The sequence below is a fragment of the Prinia subflava genome, chromosome 1, assembly GCF_021018805.1.
Source record: "Prinia subflava isolate CZ2003 ecotype Zambia chromosome 1, Cam_Psub_1.2, whole genome shotgun sequence".
Lineage (NCBI taxonomy): Eukaryota > Metazoa > Chordata > Aves > Passeriformes > Cisticolidae > Prinia > Prinia subflava.
The window spans coordinates 109,751,014-109,772,102 of record NC_086247.1 but is presented as its reverse complement, the minus strand read 5'-3'; the positions used below and the strand labels follow the sequence as shown (position 1 = coordinate 109,772,102).

Genomic DNA, 21,089 nt, shown 5'->3' with positions numbered 1-21,089 from the left:
TGCTTGCAGCTGCATAATCGTAATTTAGCCTTTTAAAATCTTTTGGTAGACAAGAGAGGGGAAGAAAACAGCTCTCTAATAAAACTGAGAATTGAGTTTGAAACTCCAATTGGAGGTACCTTTGTTAAGTAGAGTGGATCTGTTGAATACCAGTGCAAATTCAGTAGGAAATTGCAGCCAATATGTATGGTCTGAATTGCTTTTCCTGTTTAGGTTTTCTTATTCACTGTAAGTATATGCGCTATTTTTATTAAACTTGGTACTTCGGTAGGGCTCATGCTTCTATACTAATATTAACTGAGCATTTTCAGTGTTTGTGAATGTGGACCAGAGCACAGATCTGGGCAAGTGTGGGCAGATGCCTAGCAACTCATCCCTCTGATACTGTAGATGAGAAATTCTTAGCTATTTCATGTTTCGTTCTTCCTGAACTCTTGCTGGTTCTTCCTCTCATAGTAGGGAAGGCTTATGTGTAGAGAAACTAAAAAAAAAAATTCCTTCAATATGTCTCTGTTTGTCTAAAATGGAGTTGATCACCAATCCGTCTGCCTAGCCATTGGCAGTTTGCAAGATGGAGGAAGATGCCTGTGCATTGAGCTTGCTTATGCCTGTCTCCTTTCTTTCAAATTTCATTCAGAGCTTCCTTTTCTCAATTTCCTCTTGGCCAAGTGTACAGAGTGAACACTCTTTATGAATCTCTAGTCTAAATCTAGCCAGAAGTCTGCCCTGGCTGTGGACTTGTCCAGTAGCACTGTCCAAAGCACTTGCCCTGGGAGAAGGTGAACTGCTGTGGTGTGTTGTGTCTTGTGGCTGTAGGATCTGGTTTTGTTCCTGTGCTATGGGTGAAGCAGTTGTCCAAAGCACAGGATGAACTGTTGAGGAGAAGGAGGAAAAAGAAACTGATAGCTTGCTCCTAAGCTTCCTCATGCCTTGCCTGTTGATGAACTTTAAACCTTTTTTCTGTTTGCTGAAACTGTTAGTTCGCCTGTTCGCAGCAAACAGAAATGTAGTAAGATAGAAACTGTGCAGAGGAAAAATTTGCACTCTTGTCTCCTCCATGTTAAATTCTATTTCTGGATGTTGAAACACTCTGCTGTACCATCAAGGCTTCCTGGAAGACTTAATTCTGAGAGATGAGTCTGGATCTTGCGTACGCTTTTTATATTTTCTTTTAAGCTGTTTTGCTTTTTTCCCCCCTCAGTTTTAGGATGTGGTCTGTCGTAACAATGAATAGGTAGACCTAGTGTGCTGAAGAACCCAAGAACCTGATACTGATCTCACAAAGTGTTAGCATGATTTCCTACAAAATAATGTCTATTCTGCTACCCTGCATCCCCATCTGTGTTGCTTTGCTGATCCTTTGATCCAGAGCAGTATCTACTTCAAAAACTGAAGTCAAGACAATGTGAGTCTTTTGACTGCAGCCATACAGAGGCACTTTGAGACATGACTTTTTTTAAAGCACTGAGTTCATCTAGCTTGTGTTGAAATAGAAGAAAGTTTAGCAGAAACAATTAGCACCAAACTGCCCATTTTTAACTTTTTCTAGTCTAACCTCCCAGGTCTGTTTGCTTTGATTAAAGGCTTCAGAGATGCTGGGGAAAAAAAAAAGGTAGATCCTATGTGGATTAGCCAAATTTTGTACTCTTCTTTAATTGTGTCTTTTATTGTGATGAGGGACCACATACCACCCCAAACTAAGCTGTTTCACCCATTCTAGGAAATAAGGAGAACTTGGAGAGATGCCAGTAATTTAGATGCAAGAGCAGAAGTTACCTATGCTGAATTCAGCCAGGAGGCGCTTTTTTTTTTTATTCTGGAAAACTGAGCATGTGCAAAGATACTGAAAAGAGATCACAGTAATAGCATACCTGACTTGCATGAAAGTTGTTTCTCCTGTTACTGTAATACAGTAGAAAGTGCTGTAACTAGGGATCTTTAAGCACTGTGGAGCCACAAGCAAAAAAGAATATTCAGTGTTACAAAACATGATTTGGATGTGAAGCCTAGTGAAGACTGGGGAAGGTATAACAATATTTTGGGTAAAGGGTGGGTTCGTTTTTGGTTTTGGTTTTGTGTTGGTTTTGCTTTCCTTAGGTTTTTTTGTTTATTGGTTTTTTGGGGTTTTTTTTCCTTTCTTTCTTTTCAAACTAAACAGGTTGGCATTGGAGAGGGGAAGGAAAATAATTTCCTTCTGGTACCTCCAGCTACAGGGTGTGGCCTTGCATCTCACTAAACTGGCAAAGGTGAATGAAGCTGAGCTCTGTAGTTATCAGATTTCTTAACTACAAATGGAGAATTTTTACATGAAAGAAAGCAGATGAACTGTAGTAAAGGCTCAGCTCCCCTGGCTGGATATGCAAAGTGGGGAAAATGAATCCAAATCCTAATAAAAATGTGCCTAACTGCAAGATGAGGAATGCCCACCAGTTCCATCTCTGCTCATACTTTCTCTCCACCTGCTCGTCACCATCTTGTCTTTAATTTTATCCGAGCAAGGTAGAAACCATGCTGGTTCTGTCAGTCATTGATAGGCATCACGTATTTTCAGTTCACAAAACAATAGGTTAGATGATGCTTGGTTAGCTTTCACTGTGGTTGCTGGTGAGCAAGAACCTTCTTTGGACACATAACCATTAGGAAATCATGCTATACTTGTCCTGCAAGGTGGGTGAAAGAACATACAGAGATTCCCAAGGTTACTCCTGTCTCTGAGTTTGTTAAGGATTTGGCAGAGCTCACAAGAACTCTTTTTTCTCAGAGGCTGAGGGCTTTAAAAATATACAGATCTCAGCTCATTTTTTTTTCATTTGTTCTCATTTTCTCATTTAATAGAAATTTGTTTTTTCATATAAAAATAATGGTGCTGAGTTTGCCTAAGGTCCTTCTAGCCCAGTATCATCTTTTGAAGACGAGCATATCTGATCTCCTTTTGAGTTTCAGCACCTGGAAGTTTAAGGTGAAGTCTTTTATTTGTACAGAGCTGAGCTGGAATTTCAGTGCTTTTAAGCTCTTTTCAGTACAACAGACTGGGCTTTGACTGCTGATTCAGCTGCTCGTTTGCCATGACTCAATTTGCAAAAACAGCACCCCAAAACTCTGAAGTTCACATGCTGGAAGGCAAACTGGAGTACAGCAAGTGCAATAATTTAAAAGTATAAGCTCTGTTCAACAGCCTTGGTTGGTGCTTCACAATGTATTCTCATTTTGGAGATTGCTCGTTTGTTGTCAGGCTGTAGACCTGTTGATGCAAAATTGTGATGCTGGTTTGGCTTTGAAAGGATGTTCCTGTCCTTTCTTGAGAAGTTCTTTGTTTTTTCCTGTTACCTGTTTTAGTGTGTTCATGCAAATTGGTGAAACCCCCTACTGATTACAAATGGCAAAACCTCAAGTAAATTGGGCAAGCAAGTTAAAAGAGGTTTAATCTTCAAACCTTCGTGATTCAGGACAATCACACATTGACTGAGAAATGTCAGGAAGAAATTGCTTGAAACTGAAGACTTATGTTTAAAATAATGCATTATGAAGTTATTTTCATCTTCTTTGCAAGGAGATGAAACTTTCTGGGCTGTGAGTAAATGACAGTGCATGGTTCTTGATGTCTAGAGACAAAGCAAGAAATCTAGCAGATAATACACAGATTTTTGTTTCTGTAATACTATATAATTGTAGTACTTTTCGTCTCCAAAATGTCTTGTTTTACTAAGGAGGGCAAAGTTTTGATTTCTATGTGGCAAATACAAGACTCAAATTGACCGACACTCCTTGCAAAGCTAAAGGTTGAACCTCAACAGATTTTGTTTGTTTGTCTTCAGGGAGAAGTATAGGACAAGGGTACTACAGTCTGGTTTGGGTCTATTAACTCAGATAGAGAGGCACTGATGGGCATGGCTAGGTTGCTTCTGCCTGGTTAAAGTCTGCACCACCATGATAAGGAAGCCAGTGCAGCAGACAGTGGAGGCATGTAGTAAGACGGTGTTAATAAAACATGGGGTTTTTCCTAAACATGACCATTATATGCACAAATAGAACCGGTGCCAATTACATTCTGCCCCCGTGCACCACAGTCTGTCTGTGTGGGACTCTCATTTGCAGTCACAAAGGAGAAACGCACTTTCATTCAAATGTCACGCCTGGCTGCTGAGTCTGTACGAGGTCTCACCTACGAGGTCCTCAGCCACTGCTCTTGTTGGAGTACACTCACGTCTCGCACCATTCTCTGACCAGGCAGCTGTGGCTTTTGCTGTGAAGGGTCTCACTGATTTTTTTTTTTCATTTATTTTTTTTACTGTGTTACTGGTTTTTTACAGTGAATTTTGCAGCTTTCATTTTGCTTTTACAAAAGTAGTAACTTTGTGGAATCTTGTGGCCTCAGGTCTAGAAAACATGGCCGACTTTTTTAGGTGTCCCTGAAATTAACATTGATACTAGCTACCTATTTGCTCCATTGTTGGGCAGTATCAGCTCTTCCACAGCTGTCTCTATACAATTAGTTGGCATTTCTAGAGCTTTTTTTACATTTCTCCAGGAATGTGGAAGCCTCTATATACCTACTGAATCATGCTGGTATGACAATTGAAGAATTTGGCATGTGCTCTCCTGAAAATTCAGGTCACATTCAGTTGTGTCATATTATGACTGAGGTTTTCATTGTGAATTACCTTAGAGAAAAGGTGGGTTTTTTTCTTCCCCTCTGTTTCTGAAACTATTAATAGTTGCTCTGCCTCTGTGCAAACCCATTTCTGGAATTTGAAACAAAAACAACATGCAAATTAAAATTTGGCAGGACCTTGTGTATCTGGTACTAACGTTGCTTTCTCAGTCTCTGATGCAAACTGTAGTTGTCACTTAAGAATTGACCTTTCATAAATGCTAATAATGATCTTTGATTGTTTAAATTTTATTGACATAGTTTCATGTTGATAGAGTTTATAAAATGCTGTAGTCTTTTACACCATAGGCAGTAGATCAAAAAAAATAGGAAAAATATTCCCATTTTTGTCCAATAGTCTTCAGTGCTCATCACTTCACTGAAATTTTGCTTATAATGCTAGCTTTTTTCCTAAATTCTGGTATATTCCTATGGATATAGGAATAATAAGCTAGTAATAAGCTAGTTATTGAGCAATGTGGTAGATTTATTCTATTTAAGCTGCTTAAGTGTGTTAAATAAGACAAATACTTGAATTTTTTCTACAATTTTTGGTTACATGAGGACTTCTGAAATTATGTCCCCCATCAGAAAAAAATTGTAATAAGAATTCAGAGCAGAATAAATTAAATACTTTATTGCAGTAATGTTGACAAAAAGGCTTGGCTTACTCCAAAATAGCTTTAATGTGGAGATGAAATGAAAAAACAGAGGAAATTTTAGGCTAAAAAGTCTTTATAATTAGCCAACGCACCTGCTGTCAAAGATTCGCCTTTTCCATATTTTCATAGAATCATAGAAGTGTTTGGAAGTGAGTTGAAAGGGACCTTTAAAGGTCATCTGGTCAAACTTCTGTGCAATCAGCAGGGACATCTTCATGAAACTGCCTTGTCAAAAGCAAAACTGCGGTGTCGTGACGAGACAGGCACTGTGTGACCACTGTGTGCAGAGAATGGGATCTTAAGCGAGCGAGGAGGTGAATGGATTGACTCCATGTGACTGTGGAGATGAGGTGGTGGTGTGTGAGGTTCGTGCAAAAAATCCAGAGCAGCAGCAGACAGGCACCAACCTCCCGTGGGAGATTTTGGAGGTTCCCTAATGTTTCTGAGGAAAGGAAGCAAGTAGTGGCCTGTATTATGCAAGGACAGGCTGGTAAAGCAGAACTGAGGAGAAAACAGCCAGAATCTTTCCTTTTGTAAACTCTTCAGCCCCTTCTCTGTAGGACTGCAGAGTTTTGTGTGACACCTCATACTATGGGTTTCGCTGTTCTAGAAAACGTAAACAAGATTCTTGAGAGCAAGGGCAGACCTGTTCCCCGCAGCTTCTCAGTGCTGTTTGTCTGCAGGGCCTGCAGGACACGTCATTGCTCCCTGCTATCAACCAGGTATATTTTCTTTCCATTCCCAGTGCTAGTGAGTGAGCAGAAAGGGCATAAGCAACAGCAAAATCCATCCTTATATTCCTTCTGTGCACTTTTTGCAGCTTTCCCACATACTTTGACAGCAGAAAAGGCAAGTCAGTCTGCGGTCATGGTCTTGCCTGTGGTCAAATTTTAGTTTACCATTTATAAGCAAGTACAGAGATGTGTTGTGGTCTTTCCTCACTTCGATTAAGATGCTTTTGTGTACTACTACAGTACTGAGCCAGTACTGCTCTCTCTGTTTATGAGTAATGGTGACAGTTTAAATGCTAGGGAGGGCCCCTCTCTTCCATTGTCTTGCCCAAACCACAGGACTTCTGTGGAGATTCTTTAAGGAGTGCAAAGTTCCTGTGCAAAAGAGACAAATATGCTTTTCATGCAGGGATGTCCACCCATTGTTCTAATCACTGTCCCAGGTACAAAAGTCTCTTCCTGAACTTGGCTGCTTGGACCTTCTTGGAAAAGGCTGATTGACTGTCACTAGTCTCTCTTGAGAAGACTGCATTTAGTAATGTCAATCTTCATTCAGTCTCTGTTGTCCTACATGTTGCTAGCATCAGCAAGAGTACTTTTTATGAATGTTTCATATCTGGAAAAAGATCAGATTCTTGCAGATCAGATTCCTGATTACTTGCCATTGTTGTTAAGTGCAAGCAATCAAACATCTTTTAAAAAATTCTTGGTGCCTTAGTAGTTTTGTTTTGCAACACTTGAATTTACAAAGGGCTTGCATTATGCAGTTACAGAGCTACTTATACTGGATTTGTTCTGTTACTTGTTTCTAAACAAGAAATTAAAACCCAGAGAAGCTTCAACCCTTCAAAGATGACTTGAAAAATAAAACATAAAAAAAAAAAAAAACCCACAAAAAAACCCACAAAAAAACCCCAACCTAGTACAAAAACTAAAGGAGTGTGATCCATTGATCAGTCATGTATTTGGGCTGCATTAACATGGAGGACTTGATTTTGTTGGCCTGGAACAGATAAAGAGCTTCTTTATTTTTGAGCTTCATTTCTGTAAGAAGTGTCTTTGCCTCAATGACTGTCCCATAAGATGGGATTTTGTTAGTTTTTGTGATGGATGTTGCTGCTGTGATGACTGTGAGAAAGAAACTCCTCCTGGGAGCTTCTAACTTGGTGTCTCCTCAGTGGTAGGGCTCACTGCTTTAGGAGTGATTTCTCCATGACTGCCATTGTCACTTGGGTATATCATTGCTGTGTCACAGTAAGATGATTGCAGATACAACCACCACTCCTCATTTGAATGGTCTTATCAGTTACACAAATGCTACAAATCTCACCACTATTGTATCATTTCCAGTCTCCTCCTTTCATGACTGGAGTAGCAAAGTTGAACTTTCAGTAGGCATTGCCTTAAGCACTATTTTAATGATTATTTTGATTGGCATTATAAATGGACTTTGATTTCTAAATGAAAATCAAATCAGATGGAGTTGTTGACATAAGAGGCAGGATGTGATGCAGTTGGTCTCTGGTTGTGTTAAGAGAGAGATTTTGGATAAAACTGCAAAGAATTAAGAGCTCTTGAAGGAAAATCTGTGATGTAGATCCCTGCTGGCAGTTTAGGAACATCCTGGTAACAGAGGAGCACTGTGGTGCCTGTGGAACTGTACTCCCCTTCAGTGCAGGTGTGCAGAGCTGGGACAGTGACAAGCAGTTTGCAGTCTAGGAAGGAGAATTGCAATTCCTCACTGGCTCTAAGACTGAGAGGAGAAGATTGACTGGGAGCAGGCTGCTGGCCACTATGCTGCTTCTGCACGATTAAAAGGGGTAAAGCTGTCCTCCAGAGTAAATGTGGAATTCAGCTTTTTGTTTAGGGAGTGACTGTAATGGCCTAAGCACGCTATGAAAACCAATACACTTGTTATCTTTTCACCATTATTTGCATTTAATCTAATTAGCTGATTTCCCTCTTCATCTACCTTACTGTGGCTGCTTAGCATAACTTAAGAGAGGATGCAGGGTGGCCTTCTGAGGAACTTTGATGTAAAAATGTGCCTTTAAGAATGAGTCAGCTTTGCTTCACTCAAATGTCTATCCATTCTCTTTCACGGTTCAGTGGGTTCGTAAGTACATTCTTCATTGCTGGCAACTCTTGTTCAGCTAAAATAACACCTTTGTCAAGTGACATTTTGAAAATCCCTGCTTTATTTTTGTCTGTATTAGTACTATTATCTCATCCTTTCTCATCAGCAGATTTCTAAGCTCACTCTCAAAAGAGGAGGGGCATTGTCTGCTGCAGCTTGGTGCATGGGGGAGCGGGGCTTGTTCAGGTCGACAGAGGCCACCCATGTTCAGTGATCTCCAGCCCCAGGACCTGAATTCCTGAACCCATCAATTTAACATGAACTCCCCTTTGCACCCAACGCAGCAAAGCTGCTCAGACTTTCAGCTGCACAACTTTGAGCTCAGTTGCTCGTCCAGCACACGCGTTGAGCAGGTGTGAATATTACTAGGAGAACTGGAAGAGGCTATTTGGCACAGAGAAACAAGACAACATGCACTTGGGAGGAGTTCTGGCTGCACCAAGCACCCTCTGCACCAAGGGAAATGTGCACAGGCCGTGGGGCACAAAGCCGAGCAGTGACATGAGGCACATCTGAGTTTTGTGGGGGAGAGGGGCTCTACACTGCCTCTGTTTGTGGCATTGCTGCATGGCCACTGGGTGCACCCCGTTAATCCCACACGTGACCATCCTCGCTCACCACAGAGTTTGCCCAGACCTGGACCAGCCTGCAAGCCATCCCCTGATACCACACTTCACCCTCGGCATCTCTTACAGGACAGCTGTCAAGAACCTACAGCTTGCTTGTTCCTTGTTGACTGTCATTTTTGCCAGGCCAGCACAGGCAGCCTTTCCCTTACTCTGGGAAGCAAGGGCCATTCTTGCTGACTAGAGGGATCACAGAGCAGGACAAAGAAAAAAGAAGCTGCAGTGGAAGCTGTCTGGCTTCCAGGTTAGTCTGTGCACCAGACAGGTGCTCAGCTCAGCAGTTCACAGTGCCTCTGCTATCAGCGTGAACATCTGTGAGGGTGATGTGCCGTAACCCCTTGGGATATTATGGTGGCTTCACTGACATCTGGGAGAATTTGAAGCACCTCACTCTTGAAATTTGTCTTCCTTTTCCTTTTCAAAAAAGGTGATGGATGGCATAACCCACTCTTTCTATCAGTTTTTCCCAAGTGATTTATGCAGTGGCTTCTAAGGTTTTGAGTAGTAAGAATTTACAGTCTTTTTCTTGGAAATAAAGGCTCTTTCTTACTTCAAGTAAGGCCTTCCACAGTTGTTATTATTATCTGCATTAATGCAGATCCTTGCTCATCATTCTCAGCAAACTGCAAATGGTAGTGGATTCCCATAATTATAATGTGTGAAAAAGGCATATTGTGTGTGTGGCTCTACGCAGATATTTACTATATGTAATATGCTAGGTAGAAAAGTTATGCAATATTAACATTTTAAATAATATAGTAAATGTAGTTTTTAACATTGAATCTAAGTAAGAATTGTGTGTAAGGTATTGTCCTTAGCTCAAGAGCAAAGAGAAGATAACCCGGAGGTTTCTACACAGAGAGAACAATTACAACAAGCCAGACTAAAAACCCCTCTTGGATGTTTCAGAGGGAAAGATGCATATCTCCTCAAAACCACCCTGGCCAATCCAGACCATGCATATTTCCTTGAATCCACAAAGCTACCTGGTTAAGCCAGACTCCAGGACGCCAGGGGTTTTGCAAAAGGCTTTTGGCAAACGGGCTTTTCTTAGATAAAGTATGCATAATCATTAAAGTTTGTCCTCAAAAATAGAGATGCTTCTCTCTAACGGGGCCCTTCTCCTTCACAGCCTTTGCCTGGGAGGGAGGGGGGAACGTAGTCCCGGGCTACCTTTCTTTGCTCTTATTGTCTCATTATTTGTCCTGTCTCTGAAAACTTTTTAAACTTTTATTATTGTATTAATTTTTTTTGTAACCAATTTTTATTCTTTATTAAATTTTCATAAATTTCAAAAAGCGAGTTATTGGCATTTATCACATAATGGATACATATGTGTGTGAGATTTAAGTGTACTGCATTTCATTTTCAGTGTTGTATCATGAGAGAGGACACATGGAGATGAGCTTCCACTTATTTCTCTCATTTAGAGTCATAAGTTCAATATATTCAAAATACTACAGTATTTTTACATTTCTTCTTCAGCGCTTTCCTGATGTATTTTAATGCCTTGTTTGCTCTTTGCAGCCTTGGCTGAATGCTGAGCAGGCACCTCATTTTTGACAGTGTAAGAAAATAATCCATCTGGTTTATACTCAATAATCTGAATTGTTGTTGTCCGGCAAAGTGACACACCAGAAATATCTTCTAATACATATTTTTCAACTCTTAATTTGTCTGCCACCATATTACTGATATTTTTGCCTCTTTTAAAATATTTGTTGTGCCAAAATCTAAACACTGCAGTGTGAGTTTCCTTCCTGTTACAGATCTCTGAGTAATTAATAGCCTGTGAGCGGCTACTGGGGTATCACACTTCGCATTTTGCTGTTATCAAATGCAATGATTCTATGTGTGGTTTCTAAGTTATGAGAGACCCTTTTCTACACAATCTGTGTTTTTACTTTCTTTTGTTTTGCCAGATACATCTCCAATGAATGAAAATTGAGTCTTGGGGTTAAGCACTTTTGGAAGAAAGGGCATACATTTTAAAATACATACGTATAACCAAGATGCTTCCAATTTATTCACACATGCTGGAAAATAAGCTTTTTAAACACTTTTATTCAAAAATATTCAAAACATTTTCTATATTAATTCAAATACAGAATTGTTATCCTGAATTACAGTGATAAAGTGATTCAAAATGCCTATATATATACATCAACATATAGGCATATATGTCAATCTGAGAGAAAATGCACCTACAATGAAAAGTTATGGCTTTGCTTTGTGTCTTCGTGCACATAGAGAATAGATTTCATCCTTTTTCTCTAAGACAGGGTGTATATCATCCTCCCTGAAATGAAACATTTAAAAGTAGCAGGTACTGCTAATAGCTACCTAAGAGTCACAAGTGAACAAGTCCTACACAGACCAAGTGCAGAATAAAAAAAAATATGGTTATAATCATCCTTCTTGAATACATGAATATGTTTTCCAAGTGCATCTGCTGATGCCAAGGTGGTGTCTCACCTGTGCCCCTCCGTGCAGGCCAATGTACTGATGCTGGTGAAAAAAGAAGCCACGCAGTGCAGTGCTTTGCACAGAGCTAAGCAGTGATTTGTAATCACAGCAGAGAAACCTTGCATGTCCATCTCCCATGTTCCACATTTGGGACACCTTCTGTCATAACACTCAGAAAATCTAGAGGCACAAATAAAGCTGAAGTAAGTAATTATCCAACACTAGCTTGTTGTTAAATGTATCTGCATTTGCTTAGCTTTTCCAAGTTCCTGCTTTTCAAAGTTCCTGCTGTTGTCAGTTTGCTTGCTGCCGAGTTTGGTGGCTGGTCTGAAATGCGTTACAGAGCGTCTTGGTCGCCTGTAGACTGTGTGTGGAATGAGCTGGTAGATTCAGTGTGGTAAGTCATGTGCACTCCACACCACTTGCAGAAATACCCAGGTAACTGCCAGTTCTTAAAGAGCATCTTCAGGTACTTCTTAAACTTCTCCCCCATGAAGAAGTAGATGACTGGATTGAGGCAACAGTGAAAAAGACCGAGGATTTCTGTTACCTGGAAAGCATAGTCCAAACTCCTGCTCATTTGACAGTTTTTAATGACTCCCATAAATTCCAGCAGTTGCAAGAAAATAACAATGTTGTAGGGGGTCCAAAAAAAGAAAAACACAATCATGACAACAAAAATCATCTTCACAGCCTTATTCTTTTTGTCATTTCTACAGTGAACTAATGTTTTAATGATCATGGAGTAGCAAAATGTCATAATTATAAAAGGGATTAGGAGCCCTAAAATGTTGACTTCCAAAGTGGAAAAAAGCTTCCATGTTGTGATATTGCCTGGAAATCTGGGCTTGCAGGTAGTATAATTTTGTTCATTAAAAGACTCTCTAAATACAAGCTCAGGGACTGAAGCTGAAAGAGCTACTAGCCATACAACAAGGCTGGTAATCAAGCCATGGAAGGCAGTCCTTGCTTTCAAGGAAAACACTGCGCGAACAATTGCCAGGTATCTATCTATGCTCATAAGCATAATAAAAAATATCCCACTGTAAAACCCAACCAGATACATCCACGAAATGATTTTACACCAGGGAGTTCCAAAAACCCATTGGTCTAGTGTGAAATAAGACCAGAATGGCAAGGATAAAACGAAGAGCAAATCTGAGATGGCGAGGTTTAGCAGGTACACATCGGTCATGCTCTTCAGCCTCTTGTATTTGAAGAGGACCACGATGACCAGAATGTTTCCAGCGAGCCCGACCAGGAATACCAGGGAATACAGAACAGGTAGGAAAGAGGCTGCAAACCTCCTGACGCCTTCTTTACTGCATGGCTTTGGAGCATCGTAATAAGTATCGTAATACTCATAAAAGGTTGAGTGTTCAACTTCAAGGGACTCTGTACTTGAAGGACTCATGTTTTTTCCCCCAGTTCTGAGAAGGGAAGAATATAAAAATGTCAGTGACTTTCAGTGCATCAAGGCCAAATGGTTACTCCACAAACCTGAATCACAAGTGACTGACTCACTGCAGCTTCTCAGACATTATGTAAGCATTATGGCACAGAGGCATGTGCACACTTGAACAAGGCACTGTCCTTAGCATGCATGTGCTTAGTCCTTGCAGCACTGTGCAGCTTGCATGTCAGGCACAAAGGGATGTTCAAATGGATGACAGGAAAGCAAATGGGTATGAAAGATGTGGGCCACAGCTATCAAATCAGACAGTTAAGTTCCATGTAGAGCAACGTAAAAAGCAAACTCATTGTTCATAGCAGTTCAGAATTACTCTCACCCACCTTTCCCATCAGGCATATGTCACCCACCATAAGAAGACAGTAATAAACATGCATCAGACTTTTCTTATGAAATTACATTTACTTAAAGCTGTCATGAGCTTTCAGTAAGTGCTTACTTTCAGTGGCTAAATGAGTAACAGGAATCTGTCATCTTCCTCTATATTGTTTTCTAATAGGCAGATACAGAGTTTTAAGTGATGTCACTTGGACACAGGGCAAATATATTGGTGACTTATGAGTCTGTCTGTTATTCACATCACAGCATCATTCTTTGAGCCTAACATACCAGAAATTCAAGTCTGAGTTCTGTTCTTACTTGTGTGCTAGTCACATTGCAAGAAGCATTTTTTAACCTAACATATCAGAACTCTGAGCTATGTTCTTCCCCTTTGTCTTCATTTTATGAATAGAAAGCAGAAGAGAAGTGAGTTTCTTTGCTTTACTTGTCTTTGCCCTGTGTTGCTGCTACATACCAGCAAACATTGACTATCATTAATCTGAGACCTACTGTGTGTAGTCCCTTTCCAGCCTACAGTTCTGTTCCATTCTACACAGAGAGGAATTTAGTCTGATTTATAAGTCACAAGGACAGAACTGTTGGACACCGATGGTGTAGAAATGACAGCTTGTCAGCAACTGCACCCAGACATACCTGAATCTAATCTAGGTTCAGCAGAATATATTTGAATACTTAGAAACATATGCTCACAGAATACACCCACTTCTGATGATGCAAGGATTCTTAAAACTGCCTGAAAAAATTATCTGAGCAGCTATAAAAGGTAAATGGTAAAGAATTACATTCACACATATCGTGAGTTACATGATAGACAAGTATTTAAGCAATAGCATTTTATGAATTTTACCTTTTCTCCTCCTTTCTCTTCAGATGATGTGAAGAAGATTCTTTGCTCTAAGGGTGCAGAATCACTTGCATCTCTTCAGGTAGCTCTGCCAGTGAGGTGCTACCCACACAGTGGTATCCAGCTGTGAAAAGCAGATATCACTCGCTAGCTGTGTCTCTTAGCGGAAGCTTTGACTTCCTTAGATTGTATCATAACTACTCTCCTTGGTGCTCATCAGAGATAGTACCTTTAAGTCAGAAATAGAATTAAACACATCTTATAATGTTAAAAAAACCCACAGTTTCCACTGGGAGACTGATTACGTAGTTAAAGCAGTTTCATCTCATCCAACAAGCATTAAAACTGATGTCACTAAGCATAGATGTCGCTCAGCTCTCATTCAACTGAAACGTTGTTCTTTTCTTAATCTCAGAAAAAAAATCAAAGAATCATCTGTAGTGAGCAGAGATGAGGCAGGCACTTGGTAGGTGTGTGGGAAGTGTGTCTAGTCCTTCTCTGACAGATAACTAATATTGCAAGTTGCATTATGTAATTTTAGAAGAAAAAAGCTGTATGGATTTAGTGTAAGGAAGGCTCCTTTTAATCACTGTTGTTTGATCTTCCTAACTCCTACTTATCTTACTAAAAAAAAGAAATGAAGGCATGTTAATTCACACTACCTTTTTGCTTGATGTTTTCTGTCACGGTTTTTATATACAGCAAATATACCTCCTGCCTCTGACCGGCACAAAATTTAGCAGTGGTCAAAATACTGAGTAAGAAGGAGGATTTGCGCACGCCTGTGTGATCTAAGGGCAGAGTGTGCGAGGTGCTGAGGTTTACTGTGGCTCTCTGTCACAGCAGGAAGCTCAGCAGCTTCTGTGAATTTCTCTTGAGAGTGAGATGAGCTTTGTATCTCTTTTGGGGCATCCTGAGAAGGGAGAAGAGGGCTCAGAGGACATCTGGTAGTCAAGCAGGAGGATTGTGAGTCCTGCTAACAGAACAGCTGTGCTGGCAGCTGGCAGGTGCTGGTCTCTGTTTTCCAGAAAAGGCCAGCCAAGCAGAAGTACAAGCCATTTCTCAACATGGGAACTGCTTTCTTGTGATCAGCATAAACTGAAAAGACACAACAAGAAGCAGAAACAAGAAATCTACAGAAGATGGTAGTGAGAGTAGGAAGAATTAGACATCTCTGTCCATAAGAGATTATACGTTTTCTTGTTTGTTCTCTGGTGTTATTCCAGACACAGGCATAGCTTTTGTTCAGTTATGCTATTTGCTGCTATCTCCTATGCCTCTGACACTGTTACACTGCCCAATAACTTATGTTTGGCTGAAAAGCTTGAAGTGAAGACAGCATGAGATGTAGGGTCTACTGGTTTCAGGTTTTGCCAGAGTAAAACAGCTGTGTAGGAAGGACCTTGTCAGTCATCTTTCACAAGCTGAGTCAGTAGAGATTTTAAATCAGTCTCCGGGAGATGTTCCTGCAGTACACTTAATTGCTCTTCAGATCACATAGATTTTCTCTTCAGTTTACTAGCAGTCCTTAAAGGATGTGGACATCAGATAAGCAGACAACACTGTTGTATGCATTTCATCAGCTCTGCTCACAGAAACCAGACGCTGTTCCTCTTGTTATTCTTTTGTCTCTGTAAGGACCTCAATAATCTCTTCTTTGACATGTTGTTGCACTAGAGTCACAAGTTCAGCTCTTCAGCCACAGTAACAGAAAATCTTTCTTTGAGTACATGCTTTTCAGGAAAAAAACCACTTCTTGCTCTTTACAATATTCTCTTAGCCACTGGTGTTCTTAATTCTGGCTGTAATTTTTTTTCTCTTCAATAAACCACCATGCATGTGCATGCTTAGCTTGTCCCACTCATTATTTTCAGCTCTATCAGACTAGGCATCTTTTTTGAATTTCATCAGTGATGATTATTCTTGACTTCCAGATGAAGAGGTGAAAAGAACTGAATCCAGATATTAAATCTCTTCGAAATGTAAGAACCCTGTTCAGTTAAGGAATTACTTCCCATCAGCAGCAACATTTTGTGAGATGTGTTGACCATCATCAACAGTCTTTCAAGACCTGTCCTTAGCACACAGGCCACACTTCAGATATGTTTCTGATCTTTCAGGCATACTGTAAACAGGGGAAAGGTCTGCAGCCATGTGAATTCCAGTTTAGAATGATCCATATGGCACTAGCCTGAAGAAAGCACCTACTTGGCACAGTGCCTTTTGCCCAGTCCTTCTTTGGAAGGCTTTCGGGTGGCAAATGCACCTGCCCTAATACCAACTCACTTCATGCTAAATCGCCGAATGGGAAAGGCTGTCTTTGTAAGGAGACTGAGCTAGAGTGTTTCTGCAGAAAGAGGAATGCTCAGCCACAAAAAAGAGAAAAATGCTTGCAGCTACAGATGCTGAAAACTTGCAATGTGTGAATGCCAGAAAAATGAAGGTTAAAAAACATACCTGCCAGTTTGTGAAAATCAAGAGGATGTGAATGAATCCCAAAATACCTTCTGATGGCTTATCAATGAACAGAGTCCCTGGGAGAACCTGCAAGAAAGGCTTCTTTCCCTGGAGAGAAAACAGGAAAAAAAAAAAAAAAGAATCTCTGAGCAAATGAGACCATGCAGAAAATAGAGGAAAGGTGTTGTGAATACAGGTCCTGCAATCGCTTGGAGAGAAAGAAGAGTGGAAGGGATTGAGTATAGCTGCAGGCTCCAGTAGGGGAGTTCTGAGGGCTCCAAGGTCCCCCTGTAACACATGGCAGCCTGTTTTTTTCAGCTGCTTCATGGACAACCTGGCAGAGACTAAGAAAAGGAGAATGGCAGGAGGTGGCAAGATTACAGGGAAAGGAGGAAGCGTTTTCAGTGATGTTGCTGTAAAACTAAAGGTTTTGAAGGAAGAAAAGGTCATTTTACCTCTTTACTAAATGGTAACAGGATATGTGGCACTGACCAATAAATCATGAGTGCTCAGGGGTGGACCACACCTGAGTGGCCTGACTGGAAGGAGATTCACCTTTTATATGGGATGGGGGGGAAGGCGGGGGGGGGACACACACGTTAAATGCAACAAGAAGGAACTTAATAAAAGCAAAATGTGGAACAGTCCCATACCATAGAAAACTTTACTTCTCACCAAAATATTATCTCAGCCACTCCCATCTTTTTGGGAAGTCTTACCATTAATTTGCCATTTTACAAGAGGCATAGGAGTCCTGCCCAAGGAAGGAATGGAGATAGACATTTACCTAACCCACCAAGTAGGTTGTGAGACACTTACCACTCATGCCAGTGCACCATCCACTCTCTCTGATCTCAGTGCCGGCCAGGGACAGGTGGTTCAGACAAGTCCTCATTTGGCAGAGGCCGGCCCACAAGGGAAGCAGATGACAGTAAATAAAAAGGGACAACTATTGCAAGAATTAGTATTTTGACTGATTGTGTGGATTAGCACAGGATGCAGGCTGCCAAAGTCACAGATGGACAAACATTTACCTTTCTCTTCAAACCATCCTCTCCCTTAGGTGGCCGGCTCCTTCATGCATGGTCTGGCCTTCTGGGGTTCTTCTTTTGCAAGTCAGGTGAATTTGGATCACAGTTTGCACATCTGTAGCTCTCATCCTTTCTTGTCAGCAGTGTTTGTGCTACCCGTTCATGTACAGTTCCTTTCTTTGTAGTTTTTAGTGCATTCCAAATTTCCTGCAGCAAAACTGAGAGCAATCTGAGAGAGAACTTAAAAAAGGAAGTGAATAATTTTGTAGTTTTAGGAACAACCACTGTTGTTGTTTCTCAGGTGATTCACTCACAATTTGCTTCCATCTTTTTGAATGCATGAATCCCCTTTGGCTAAGATAGCTGTTTGTGCTGACAAGGAAATGATTTAAGCCAAAACAAACTTTTCCTTGTTCAATGCTAAGCTGCAATTCCCCTCATCTTTTCTTCTTTCAGTGAACCAGCCCTGTGCATTCTACTGTTTGTATCCACTGGTGATCCTGTGAATGTTGTCAGTCATCCTTTTCCTTAGCCTAATTTGCTTTCTTTCTACATGCTGTGCTTGCAAAGCTGCTATAGACAGAACAACTCACACACAACAAAAAAAACCAAACAAACAAACAAAAAAAAAAACAACAACAAAAAAAAACAACCTGAAACTTCTCACATCAAACATGACAGAAATAGACATTTTGTATGCTGAATTTTACCTAAAATAAATATTACTGATACAAAAAACATGAGTTTTATTCTTCTCTAAATGTGAAATGGCACAGCAGGGAGCTTTCTTGGTCATGTTCAGTGATCTGTTAAATATTACCAAGCTGTTTACAGGTAGGTAACGAAATTGGGCTGTTTTTACTCTGAGGGGCAGTTGATACCTGAGATTTATTTTTTTTTTTCCTAAATACCCCAGCCATCACCTAATCATCACTATGAGGTCCTATTAAAGGCTGGTCTTTCTAAAGAAAAAAATAAATATGCATGGCAGTGGGGAATAGCAGAAGCGTTCTCAGGCCACTTTGTTTGTTGTTTATTGTGATGAGTTTAGATAGAGAGGAAGGATGGCAATGTGGTGTAAAGGCTTTGTGTTCTGTGTGCATTGTGTTGGTGCCCCCAAGTCTCCAACACTTCAGTTGCTGGTTGCCTTTAAAAGTTTATTACATGACTGGCCTTATCCTAAACACCTACATCTTCAAAGTCTCTCCTGGCATGTTCCTCCCATGGCAGACGTAATATAAAGGAGGCTAGTTAAAAAAACTAAAGTTTTTGCAGAGATCAAGAGTGAGAAAGAACTAACACTCGATCTTACCTATTACTAATCTTTTCATGTTTGCTAAGGCCCAGGCATGGAAAAGCTGTTTCACTGCAAGGGCTGTTCAGCCAACTTATACAATATTCAGTTCATTTTGGTAGCAAGGGAAACCACTCAGGACACCAAAATAAAACTGTGACAGGCACAAAAAAAGGGTTTCATTGGAGCATCTCTGTCATCTTTGTGATTCACAGGATATTCTGATGTGCTTTGTGAATTCTTGGTGAAACTGCCTGTAGTTAATTTTACATCCACAGACTTCCATTTGCTCACAAGCAAATAAATAAAACCTCAGAGAAATTGATGTTTCTTCCATCAGCACAATGTAGTGATTAATTTTTTCTTACTCTTCATAAACATATTTTTCACACTCTACTTGCTCATCAGTGGCTCCACTTGGCTGACTGGGGTGCCCATGCTTTAACCATGAGTGACTTTCAGTGGAGTTTAATAATGCCACCTTCTGGTGGAAATGCAAAGAAAGCACTGACACTGAAGACGGGTAGAAGGAATGATGGAGTGAGCTTGGGGCAGAGGGTCCTGTGCGAGCAAGGGTGATTACAGGGATAGTGAGAGGGTGTGGTGACTCTGGAAATATTTGGCTCCAGGTGATGTTGGCCTTGTGCATTGTCTACAGCTGCACCTTCTGAATCTGACTGGAACTGTAAACCCTGGCCTGGGCATTCTGTGTTGTTTTTACTGTAACTTGAATTTTGTCCATCCCTTCACTGTAGCCTCCTGAAACCTGAACTACCAGGAGGATCTGGAGAGCGAGGCTCAGCAATCAGACTAAGGAGAAGGAACTGAACAAGAGACCAAGTGAAGGTAAGACTTCTTAATGATTCAAATGAGGGCTCTCTTGGGGAAAAAAAAGAAACAAAACAACAAAACAAAACAAAAACCCTCCCAAACATCAAAAAAACCCAACAAACAAACAAAAAACAACCCAAAACGAAACCAAAACAAAACAAAAACCACAAAAACAAAACCAAAACAAAAAAAAAACCCAGAGAAGCTGATCACAATATGAGGATACCTATTTTCTAAGACAGGAGTACAAGTGGGAAGGAGACTACAATAAAGCAGAGAGTAGCTGCAGAGGGGCTCTGGAGCCCCTTAGGGCTTAGAGAATGTCAGCTCTATTACTGGCATTCCCAAAAGAGGCAAACCCAGGTTCGAGGCTCCTCAGACACAATCCTTCCAGGGCAAGGAAGGTGTGAGGTGAAGGTCCTCCATCTGTACCAGAAGGCCTAGCATGACATCTCTGGGAAGTGCTGAAGAAGCAATTCCTGGGCACGCTGACCCCGTTCCCCAGCCCTGGCTGGTCACAGGCATTAGCACAGGGCTGAGGCCCTTCCAGTGGGAAATGTTCCCACTGCCTTGTGCTCCAGCTATGGCCAAACTGGGATCCGTGTTGCTCAGCAATTGCCTGTGGACAAAGATGGTTCCACATCCTGCTCCAGGTGAGCTTCAGAGTTACCATTTCCTTCTGATCCGCTCCTGCCTGGTTGGAGACTGGAAAAACGATCGAAGCAGCAGCAGCTGAGGCTTTGAAGCAGCTCTCACCTGTACGGAGCCGTCCTGCTGCGGGCACAGGAGATTCCTCACGGGAACAGCAGCTGGTGTGCGACACCGGAGGAACGGTCTCGTCCCAGGTGCGTGCAGCCATCGCGCTCTGCCTCCTCAGCTTTGTGGTGTCCTCCGACGAGCCCTGCACGCACGGGCCGCCGCCATCTCTGCTGGCAGTTCTGTGCCTCTCGGTGGCGCTGGCGGCAATTTTAATGTAGAAATTTGTGGGCTAAACGCGAATTCCTCACGGGAGAAATGCAGCTTCTCAGCTGCCTGCATTGTCCCGGCGTATTGGACCTATGTATTGAGGAACTGTGGTGCTCCAGCTGGAGATGGAGCAGTGACAAATGCATGCAATTTATCGGAGACTTCAAATCTGGGTGGGGAGGGAAACAGACTGTTCCAGCGACAGCTGCAGCTGGAAAGTGGATTACATCCCCTGTACAGTGAAACAGCAGTGCCAGAGCCCTTGCTTGCATTCTCTAGCCCATCCACTAAACTCTGCCTGCAGTGAAACAAAGTTCATGTGTTTCATCCTCCTGATTGAAATATCATGGTTAGAAATGTGGTAAATGCAAATTGTTCATCGAAAACAAACCATTTTCCTCATGTTCAATGGGAGTTATTTCACAGTATTTCTTTAGAGAGAGGAATGAAAAATTCAGTATATTAACATTTTTGTGTTGCATATTAACGAAACAAGCAAAATCAGACAGGAATAGCTGGTGGATTTTTTTTCCCCATATTGAAAACAGCACATTAACACTGGCCTGTAAAACACAGATCT

General features: G+C 41.2%; 1 protein-coding gene across 6 annotated transcripts; it reads right to left on the bottom strand.

Annotated features, from left to right (window-relative positions):
* Window positions 1-10,864: 10,864 nt before the first annotated feature.
* On the bottom strand, window positions 10,865-21,089 carry CCR4 (C-C motif chemokine receptor 4). Of its 6 annotated transcripts, none has more exons than XM_063407451.1 (5): window positions 17,422-21,089; window positions 17,207-17,336; window positions 16,435-16,495; window positions 13,934-14,054; window positions 10,865-12,703 (listed from the first exon to the last, which is right to left on the bottom strand). In XM_063407451.1, the coding sequence occupies exon 5, from the start codon at window positions 12,685-12,687 to the stop codon at window positions 11,611-11,613; it is 1,077 nt and encodes a 358-aa protein (XP_063263521.1). In that variant the 5' UTR covers window positions 12,688-12,703; window positions 13,934-14,054; window positions 16,435-16,495; window positions 17,207-17,336; window positions 17,422-21,089; the 3' UTR covers window positions 10,865-11,610. The 6 variants fall into 6 exon arrangements, with proteins under 6 accessions (XP_063263521.1, XP_063263541.1, XP_063263551.1 ...); XM_063407471.1 differs by having other exon boundaries at window positions 17,207-17,277; XM_063407481.1 differs by having other exon boundaries at window positions 17,207-17,625; window positions 20,300-21,089.